The sequence below is a fragment of the Octopus bimaculoides genome, chromosome 8 (assembly GCF_046866305.1).
Source record: "Octopus bimaculoides isolate indiv1 chromosome 8, ASM4686630v1, whole genome shotgun sequence".
Classification (NCBI taxonomy): domain Eukaryota; kingdom Metazoa; phylum Mollusca; class Cephalopoda; order Octopoda; family Octopodidae; genus Octopus; species Octopus bimaculoides.
The window spans coordinates 55,601,490-55,613,009 of NC_142935.1; the positions used below are offsets into that span (position 1 = coordinate 55,601,490).

Sequence of the window (11,520 nt, forward strand, 5' to 3'; positions counted from 1 at the left end):
TCAAGCGATGATTACAAATTGTAAATGATAAAATTACCCACTATTTATCACTGCTGAAATACATACACATGCACATACACACACACACACACATGGATGTGTGTGTGTAGACAAACACACACACATGCACACACATGCATGCGTGCACACACACACACACACACACACACACATATGTATGTGTGTGTGTTTGTATATATATAGTTAATAAAAAAAACAGAAAAAGATAAGAAAAATGTAACGACTCAAGGACGTGGTACATGTAAAGTATTAATAAGACACTCAGAAAAGGAAAGAAAGAGTGGTTGTTTTACGTTTTGAACAAAGCTCTTCTTTGGAAACAGGAGACTTATAAAAGTTCAAAAGAAAAGAAAAGAAAGGAGGAAAAATATCACCTACAGTCCATGTGTAGTTACATTTTGATATATGTATATATATATATATATATATATATGTGTGTGTGTGTATATGCATGTATATATGAATGTGTGTGTTATTTCTTTACTACCCACAAGGGGCTACACACAGAGGGGACAAACAAGGACAGACAAACGGATTAAGTCGATTATACCGACCCCAGTGTGTAACTGGTACTTATTTGATCGACCCCGAAAGGATGAAAGGCAAAGTCGACCTCAGCGGAATTTGAACTCAGAACGTAGCGGCAGACGAAATACCGCTAAGCATTTCGCCCGGCGTGCTAACGTTTCTGCCAGTTCGCCGCCTTGTATATATGAATGTGTGTGTGTGTGTGTGCATACATACACAAACACATATATATTCATACAGGCATGTATACGTGCCTGTGTACATACATACTCATTTGTGTGCCTGTAGACTTGTACAACTGATAATCCTTTACCTGAAATCCCCAGACTTCCTGAATCCAGAATTGTTTTGAGTGAAATGAAGTGCCTCTAATGGATATATTCCAGAGTCTTATTGTTAAAGCATCATTATTCTCAGTATCTTTAATTTGTGAAACTGGAAGCTTTATAGTGCAAGATCACCATTAGGTTACTAATCTAATTGTGTCCTTTCTTATAAATGTTTAAGAAAGGTGAGGATGTGTGTGATTTGATCTGTATAAGTGTAATATCCATAATATAAGAAAATATGTAGTTTCTCCAGCTCCCAGATTTTTAAGCCCCAAAAATATCAGTGCACATAATACGTGAGAACTGTTATCCATTTTATTAGTTTTCTGTGGTATGACAAATCATATCTATTGTTCATGCATTCTGATTTGTAATCAGAATTTTAATCACCAAAACAATATCACATTACCAAACCGCTAAGTTACGGGGACGTAAACACACCAGCATCAGTTGTCAAGTGATGTTGGGGAGACACACACACACACACGCACACACACACACACATGTACACACATATATACGATGGGCTTCTTCCACTTACAAGATTTTGGTCGGCCCGAGGCTATAGTAGAAGACACTTGCCCAAGGTGCCATGCAGTGGGACTAAACCTGGAACCATATGGTTGGTAAGCAAGCTACCTACCACACAGCCACTCCTGTGCCTATTGCCAATAAATATAACAAATCAACTTGTAAACTTTCATTAACCAAAACCTAAAACTTTTTATTTTATGATAAAATAAATAATAGGTAAATATATATATTCTGTTCCCAGTATATTTGTCATTATAAAGGGCAATCTTCCCTAATACAATAAAGAAAGGAAAAGTATAATAAATACTTCTCCAATGCCAGATATGACGATGGAAATTGCAGAATATTTCTCAAAAATGGATGGGAGATATTTTTATTAGCTCTGCATTAGATTAAGCCATGCCAGAGGAAGTAAAGTGAAATGGGAGCATGATGTGCAATTCACTCTGAGATTGTGGATCAGCCCAAACCATGTGTATTAGTATTATTTTTTCTTTCTATTTGTTTGTTTCTTTCTTTCTCTCTCATATTGTTCCATGTGTGTTGTTGCTGCTAGAGCAAATATTTTATCATAGCTTTGGTTTATATATTCTGCTGTGTATAATGCTCAATTTTTTCTATTGATAACAGATAACAAGACAAAGGTACCTGAAATGAAAATCAAAGAAGAGCCACAACTGACCTCAAACCCAGCACAAAGTGCTATGGATTCTCAAACTTCAGCTGCCCAGCTCCATCAATGCCTGCCATCAATCCAGAGTGCAGGGACTTCTCTTCAACAGCAAACACCATCTCAGCAACAACAACAGCAGTCCTCCCTCATATCAATGCACTCTCCTGTTCAGCAGCCACAAACAATGCAACATATGCAATCACTGCAACAGTTTCCTCAACAGCATCAGATGCACTTGCAGCCAATGCTGTCCCCTCATCACCCAATGCATATCAGCAATGATGTTGTCACTGTTCATCAAGTCTCACCAAATTCTCAACTTTCGCCGCCACAGCAGCAGCAAGCGCCACTGACTCCATCACCTACCATGCAGACCCCTCAAACTCTGCCAAGCCCGTCGTCTTCTTCCTCTTCAGACATCATATCCAGTGAGCTGGTGCGGCATATTGCTGTGATCCACCCAACACACAACAGACACCCCAACTTGCCTCCTCCTCCGCCACCACCTGCTCCACCCATTGAACAGTTTCAGCAACAGATGAACCTTGAAGACTTCAAAGATTTCAGTATGATTCAACAACAACAACAACAACAACAACAACAACAACAAAAGCAGCAGCAACAACAACAAAAACCACAACAGCAGCAGCAGCAGCAACAACAACAGAATCAGCAGCAGCAACAAAATCAGCAAAAGCAGCAGCAGCAACAGCAACAACAAAAACAGCAGCAGCAACAGAAGCAGAGGTTTCAACATATGTACCACCACCACCATCATCACCACCATCACCACCACCATCAACAGCAGCAGCAGCAACTACAAGATCATTCTAGAATTCAGAACCAATTTGCTCAGTCCACTTCTTCTCCGGGTTCTCGTGAAAATAACGGTAAGTTTTTGTTCAAAGTTCAACTTTTGTTTTGTTTTTTTCTAGGTGTGTGTTTGTGTATCTGAATCCATGTTTATATTTATATGTACATGTGGGCATGAATACATGCATGTAGGCACTGGCATGGCTGTGTTGTAAGAACCTTGCTTCCCAACCACATGGTTCTGGGTTCAGTCCCTCTGCATGGCACCTTGAGCAAGTGCCTTCTACGATAGCCTTGGCCTGACCAAAGCCTTGTGAGTGCATTTGGTAGATGGAAACTGAATGAAGCCCATTGTGTGTGTGTGTGTGTGTGTGTGTGTATATATATAATAGAAATAAGTTTCAAAAGAAAAAAGACTACACATGGTATAAATAGGGAAAAGGTAAAAAGAAAACAAAGAATATGCACATTAGATATAAAAAATAAAGGCTTTTTTTATGAAAAGTAAAGATATATACATACAATTAAATGATTTGAGGTGAAATTATCATCATCATCATCATCATCATCGTTTAACGTCCGCTTTCCATGCTAGCATGGGTTGGACGATTTGATTGAGGACTGGTGAAACCGGATGGCAACACCAGGCTCCAGTCTGATTTGGCAGAGTTTCTACAGCTGGATGCCCTTCCTAACGCCAACCACTCAGAGAGTGTAGTGGGTGCTTTTACGTGTCACCCGCACGGAGGTATAAAAGTCATTATTATGAATCATAGAGATTCAAAGTCATACAGGTATTTTCAGAAGCTGATCACAAAGTTACTGATCAGCTTCTGACAATTTAATTGTATGTATATATCTTTACTTTTCCCCTATATATATATATATATATATATATGTGAGTGTGTCTTTGTGTCTGCATTCCCCACCACCACCATCACTTGACAACTGATGTTGGTGTGTTTATGTCCCCGTAACTTAGTGGTTTGGCAAAAGAGACCCGATAAAATAAGTCCTGGGGTCGATTTCTTTGACTTTAATACTCTTAAAGGTGGTGCTCCAGCATGTCAATGACTGAAACAAGTGAAGGAGTATGTATTTGTGCGTGTTGTGTAAGTACATATCTGTGTGCATGTGCATGACTATGTCTACATTTTATATGTGAATGTGTTTTTCTGATTACATGTATGTATTTATCTGCAAGAATTCATGTGTGTATGCATGAATATTTGTGTATATATTATTGTTATTTGTCAATTTATGTAGTCATGTGTATGTGGCATGTATCCTTGTGTGATAATTTATGTAGTTGTAATTGTGTGTGCATAGTATCTGAATTCGTGTATGTGTGTATTTTGTTTATCTAATGAAGAGATCCTGCGCTCAAAGTTCTTTTAAAGCCTTGTAAATTATAAGGTAAGAACAAGCTGAGTGGGGTTGACGTCGTAAATTTTCAGTTGTTGATTATTGAATGGAAATCTAGAGGATCCAAATGTGAAGTGGACTGAATGTAGTTTGGTCTAACAGATGAGATGGAGTAGTAAAAGTATTGTGTGTGATTGAGCTTATTCAGTTTTTTACCATATTGCGTTGTGTGATATCCTCTAGAGCAGGGGTTTTCAAACTGTGGTCCGCGGACCACAAGGGGTCCGTGGGCAGCAAATACTTTTTATGGGCAATTTGATTTTTATATGTTTTTTAATCGAAATCTTTTAATTGACAATAAACCTATTTCTTAAATACTGTTAAATAAATAAATGTAAAAATATATGTTATTTTAAGCAAATATTTATGTTTAAATTCCATAAGCGTTTATAAGGAGGTCCCTAAGGTAAAGCCTGAAATATAAAGGGGTCCGCAAGTCAAAAAGTTTGAAAACCCCTGCTCTAGAGTAGTGGTTCTCAATTTTTTCAATTTTGTGGCTTGATGGAGATGAAATAAAAATGCTACTGCAGCACTCAGTTTAGCTACCAGCAAGTTTTGGAAAGGTTCTTGGACACTGAAATTTGACTTGTGATTTTCAGTATGTTTTGTATAAGTGGTTTGGGAGTGGGGAATTGAAATTGAAAACTTTGCTGACAATGGTAAAATATAGAAAATTTTGTTGTTATTGAAGCCCTCTTGTCTCCCATATTATGATAGTTGCAATGATCTAAATGCATGCTGTGATTTGGAGAGGTGGAAGTCTTATGTGTTAGTAATATCACCGGGTTTCTGAGAATTTGACATAATGGTATTAGTAAGAGCAGTTATAAATATTGGTGATTGCAGTGATTCTTTCGGGCCTAAGTTAATTTAGGTGTATTGTTTGAGTTTTTAGAGTTCTTTTTTTTTTTTTTTAGTATCTGCTAGAAGGAAAGTGTTAGAATTGTGCTTTTGTTTAGGACTTACCCAACTTTTTTTGATCATCAACCCAGTCATGGAATCCTTGATTTTTCATCGATTCTAGGTATCAATAAAAAAAAAAATCAATAATAATAATTTTTTCTCATTTTGGCACAAGGCCAGAAATTTCGAGGGGAAGGGGAAATTGATTGCACTGATCCTACCCCATCCCCTAGTGTTTAACTGGTACTTATCTTATTGACCTCCAAAAAAGATGAAAAGCTGAGTCAACTTTGGCAGCATTTGAACTCAGAATGTAAAAAGACAAAAAAGAAAAAAAATGCAGTGTTCTAACAATTCTGCCAGCCTGTCAGTGTGCTAATAGTAATCCAGCAAATTATGGGTAAAGAGGTTAATTGATTGCATTGACTCCCAGTACTGACTGGTAATGATAATAATGAAAGAAAATACACATGAATTATATAGCTGATATTCAACATATTAGCATAAATTAGGGTATTTATCCCCACTTAAAAGTGGATGTGTTAGAACAGAGAATACTGCAGTATTAACCATAAGTGAACTTCTCTTATGAACTTGTGGTGCATATAAGCTTTCTTGTTTATATCATTGCTGCAGGGGTGGGGAAACTTTTTAGTGCAGCAGGCAAAAATTTATTAAGAAAACGGTCCGGCTGTGTGGTAAGTAGCTTGCTTACCAACCGTGGCACCTTGGGCAAGTGTCTTCTACTATAGCCTCGGGCCAACCAAAGCCTTGTGAGTGGATTTGGTAGACAGAAACTGAAAGAAGCCCTTCGTATATATGTCTATGTGTATGTATATATATATATATATATATATATATATATATATATGTTTGTGTGTCTTTGTTTGTCCCCCCAACATCGCTTAACAACTGATGCTGGTGTATTTATGTCCCTGTAACTTAGTGGTTCGGCAAAAGATACCGATAGAATAAGTACTAGGCTTACAAACAATAAGTCCTGGGGTCGATTTGCTCGACCAAAGGTGGTGCTCCAGCACGGCCGCAGTCAAATGACTGAAACAAATAAAAGAATATGGGTGGACCACAAGTTCTAACTCTGTAGATCTTGTATATATCTATGTATAATCTGATATACAGTAATAAAGATTTTAAATTAACGCATAACATTTTCATTAACTGAACTTAGGATGTTTATATTACTTATGAGGTTTTCTATATCTTTCAGCTAATGTAGTTGGTTCTCAAGGGGGTAGTACAAACCTAGCAAAATTTCCATTCAAATGGCAATTACCAGATAATTTGTGTTCGAGTTGTTACCGTTTTAGCTGTAATGGAAACGCGACCTATGTCACAAATAGGCATATAAAATTTTGTAATTGAAAAATTTACTATAGTTTGTACATACGAGTATATCAGCCTGTGGGCGAAATAAAATGGGCTTGCAGGCACAATTGCACCCGTGGGCGGGGGTTTTCCCACCCCTGCACTAGTGGGAGATATGTAAGAGTGCTTATATGCAACACAAGTCGATATGAGAGGTTCTTTTATGGTAACTACTGCAGTAGTCTGCGTTCTAACACAACATCCACTTTTAAATGGGGATAAATATTACCTTTTGATATCAATACTGCTTCTGTTGCTATTAATTATGAATTAAAGTACTTTTTTTGTAATTAAATCAACATCATTAACCCTCTTGATATCAGCCTAATTGAGACTTCCTCTCTCTGTGGTACACATTTTTGATTTAAAGTGATCTAAATTAAAACCATTCATTTTAATTTCATGCAAATTTATGCTCTAAAAACCAGCTTAAATCATAAATTATTTAAAATTTTTCTTTAGTTTGAAAATTAACTGGAACAAAGGCAATGAATTATAGTAACAGAAGGTTTAATGAGAAGGATGTGTTACATATGCGTTAGCATGGTCATTGATATTTAATTGGAGTGAATTTTAGACATAAGTCATAACACTCTTCAAAACACTCTTCCAGTTTGTTTCTCAGTTTTGTTAAAACTATATTTGTGCAGTTAAAGCCAGCTTTAAACATATATGAACTTGGAAACGTAAGTAAAAATGGTTTAAATGCTGCACTAAGCTTAGGCTATTTGATAACTTCATTTGCATTGTTCAAATAACCACAGAGTTTTACTTTTTTAATAATGATTTAACTGAGAGAGAGAGAGAGAGAGAGAGAGAGAGAGAGACTCTCTCTCTTTCAGGCTTTGTGCCTATAGAATGGGTTATTATTATTAAGGCAGTGAGCTGGCAGAATCATTAGCATACTAGACAAAATACTTTACATTCTGAGTTCAAATTTTGCCAGGGTTGACTCTGCTTTCATCTCCTTGGGGTCAATGAAATAAGTACTAGCTAAGCATGGGGGAAGGGTCAGTGTAACTGCCCCCACCTTAATATCAGGTCTTGTGCCTATATTAGTAAGAATTATCGTTACTGGGGTTGGCAGAATCAGCAGAGAAACAGACAAAATTCCTTGTTATATCTAATTATGTCACTTTACACTGCTAAAATCCCTGCAAGGCTGACTTTGTCCTTCATCATTCTAGAGTTGATGAAATACATAATACGTGTACTAGACAAGCACTTGGTTGATTGTAATTGACTATCCCCCCCCCTCCCGGGTCCAAAAATTTGAGATCTCATGGCTATGTTAGAAATCATTATTATTGGTATTTTTAAGTTAATTACATGTTAATTTGATATATATATAGTTGAAAGGAGAAAATAACAAAACTAGAAAGGACTGAACATATATTTTCTTCACTGTACTTTTTTTCTTTGTGGCACTTCCCTCCTTTTCTTTTCTTTATGAAACATTGTTAGTAGATGTTAAAAAAAAAGGACTACAAAAAGAGAAACAAATTCACTCAAAACTATATCCTCTCCTTATAAAAAAAAAAGACTCTTTCCTATTGTAAGTGGATTTAAGTAGGATATTTCTCTCTCCTCCCTTTCCTTATTCTCTTACCCTTCTTTTCCTCCTACCCCCATCCATTTTCCCCCCTCATCCTCAACTTCCTCCCTCCCACGCATCACATTTTTTTTTTTATCTTTCCAATCCTGCAGAAGGACACTGAGAGGGAAGGGAGAAAAGGGAGCTAGATACTTGAATGGAAAGAAAAGCCTTGTCCCACATCCAGAGCATACATCTTCCCAAACTGCTGACTGTCAGGTCATATTGACTATTGGGTCACTTTCCCTCCCTTTCTAGGTCATCCTAACCAGTAGAATGAAGAGTTTACATTCTCCATGAATTTTAGGTCACATTTAAACCAAAATTATTTTCAGCTACAAAATAGCATATTATTAATGATGATGGTGATTTAGGACACAAGGCCAGCTATTTGAGGAGAGAGGTTTAGTTGATATCATCTACTCTTCTTAGTAGTAGTAGTAGTAGTAGTAGTAGTAGTAGTCCTTTCTCCAAGGCCTGAAGTTTTGGGTGAAGGGAATAGTCTATTACATTAATCCCAGTGCTTAACTGGTACTTATTCCATTGGCCCTGAGAGGATAAAAAGTCAACCTTGGCAGAATCTGAACTCAGAACATAAAGATGGATGAAATGCTGCTTAGCAGCATTTCATCCAACACATCATAGCTGTGTGGTAAGAAGTTCACTTCCCAACCACATAGTTTCAAGTTCAGTCCAACTGAATGGCACACTGGGTACATGTCTTCTATAGTCCTGGGCTGACTAAAGCATTGTGATGAGGATTTGGTAGATGGAAAATGAAAGAAGCCCAGTGTGTGTGTGTGTGTGTGTGTAAAGAGAGAGAGAGAGTGAGTAACATATAGTCATATGTGTGTGTTTGTTTTTTATTTGTGTCTGTCTCTCCCACTGCCTGGCATCCAGCATTTGTTTCTTTATGTCCCTGTAACTTATGGCAAAAGTGACAAATAAAAAAGTAGCAAACTTTAAAAAAATACTCCAGTCAAATTGTTCTACAAGATCCCTTCCTGGTGGTGCTCCAGCATGGCTGCAGCCCAATACTTGAAACAAATAGGAGATAAAAGATTGTCATCATAGTACTGATCCTTCAGCATTTAAACCTACCATATCCAGCCAAAATATTCTACCTGCTTTATATTCAAACTGACCAGATCTGGCCTCTCAGTCCTACTCTACAATGTCAATGTAAAAATAAATAATCACATCGTCAAAATCTTGAAGTGGCAAGTTAATGCATGATTAACCCAAAACTGAAAAAAAGAAGCATTACATTTGATGGAGTAGTCTTTGCATGAAAGACAAAGTTGACTCAGGCAGAATTTAAACTCAGAATGTAAAGAAATAGAATGAATTTCATTAAGCATTTTATCTGATCCTCTATCCATTCCACCCCTTTTCTGCCTCAGTATTTTTCTAATTTAGGTACATCTGTCACACACAACCACATTAAATGTAGGGCAATTTTTTGACACATTTAAAAAAGCACATCTTATGAGTATATGCTGGTAAACTGCATTCATCTTTGGGCCTATAAGGACATGATGATTGTGATTTTAAGTATGTATATGTGTGTGTGTATGTATATATATATATATATATATCATTTATACACACACACATACATACATGGTCTAATCAATAAGTATCCGGACTATTGCCATAGTAACAAAGCTAAAACATGCAGAGTGAGCCACTTAGCACAGATTGACCTTGGACTCTGCTGTTCTTGTGCACTAAGTTTTAATGTTCTAGCTCACTTCCACTGTGTACAGTAGTGCTTGGAAGGAAAGTGTGTAGCATGTGATTGTCGCATTGAATATGGTAGAGAAAGTTGAGCAGAGAATCTGCATTAAATTTTGCCAAAAGTTTGGCAATACCTGCTCAAAGGCCTACGCAAACTTTTCAAAAAGTTTTCATTGTTCTTGACACAGTCAAGGGGAACCTGAGTATCTTATTGGTCAGCTGAAAGCACTTTTGGCACAAACTTGGCAGACAAACATCTACATATCTTCTGATAACTCAGAGACGGTGATTCAATGGTTTTCCCTCACAACTGCATGCATATCTGTGATGTTTTTTCTCAGTTCTGTTGGTTGCAAGTCTCTCAGAATGTTTGTCAATATCAACATTTCTTCAGCCATCTTGGAAATGTGTCTGAACTTGTGTGCAGATCAGATCATATACTCCTCTCCATACACTTTCTGCCACTTTGCATAGACCTCTGAGCAGATATCGCCACAACAACTTTCTCTGTCATGGTCAATGTGACGATCACACCTTCCCTTGAAGCACTGCTGTAAACATCGGAAGTGAGCTGGAATGTTAAAACTTAGTGCACATGCACTGCAGGGTTCAAGGTCAATTTTTGCTAAGCGGCTTTACCCTGCGTGCTTTAGCTTCGTTACTATGGCAACAGTTTGGATACTTATTGATCAGACCTCATATATATATATATATATATATATATATATATATATATATATATAGGCGCAGGAGTGGCTGTGTGGTAAGTAGCTTGCTTACCAACCACATGGTTCTGGGTTCAGTCCCACTGCGTGGCACCTTGGGCAAGTGTCTTCTACTATAGTCTCGGGCCGACCAAAACCTTGTGAGTGGATTTGGTAGACAGAAACTGAAAGAAGCCCGTCGTATATATGTATATATATATATGTGTGTGTGCTTGTGTATCTGTGTTTGTCCCCCCAACATCGCTTGACAACCGATGCTGGTGTGTTTACGTCCCCGAAACTTAGCGGTTCGGCAAAAGTGACCGATAGAATAAGTACTAGGCTTACAAAGAATAAGTCCTGGGTTCGATTTGCTCGACTAAAGGCGGTGCTCCAGCATGGCCACAGTCAAATGACTGAAACAAGTAAAAGAGTATATATATTTAGGTTTATATGTATACATACATACACTTTATTTAACCATATATAGTCCAACCCATACAAGCATGTAAAACCGACATTAAAAGTGAATGATGATGATAACAGCTTCATTATTTTCCAGTTTTAGATGTATACATGCATGCTAGATCCATTTCATTTATCAATATTGACTTTTTCCTCATGTTTGTCTGGGCTGGATATGTCCTTCCTACACAATGTCTTTGCAGTTATTGCAGCTCTTTGTCATCTCCTTTGTGAAGTTTCACTTCTTGAGATTCTCTTCCACTACTTCTTCCTATGCAGCCCTTGATTTTCTTCTGCAACTTTTTCTAATTGGTTTGCCTGTCATCCTCTATACACATTACGTACTGATACCAGTAGAGTCTTCTCTCTCTTGCACATTATATCTGTTCCTTTTGTACAGTTTTT

At 37.3% G+C, this 11,520-nt stretch overlaps 1 protein-coding gene across 17 annotated transcripts in view; it reads left to right on the top strand.

Annotated features, from left to right (window-relative positions):
* The window catches only part of LOC106877252 (uncharacterized), a 163,959-nt gene that overhangs the window by 97,761 nt on the left and 54,678 nt on the right, over positions 1-11,520 (top strand). For all 17 annotated transcript variants that reach the window (XM_089356492.1, XM_089356494.1, XM_089356486.1 and 14 more), the window contains one exon: positions 2,043-2,975. In XM_089356492.1, the coding sequence (XP_089212618.1) occupies positions 2,043-2,975 (933 nt within the window). The remainder of the gene's footprint in view (positions 1-2,042; positions 2,976-11,520) is intronic.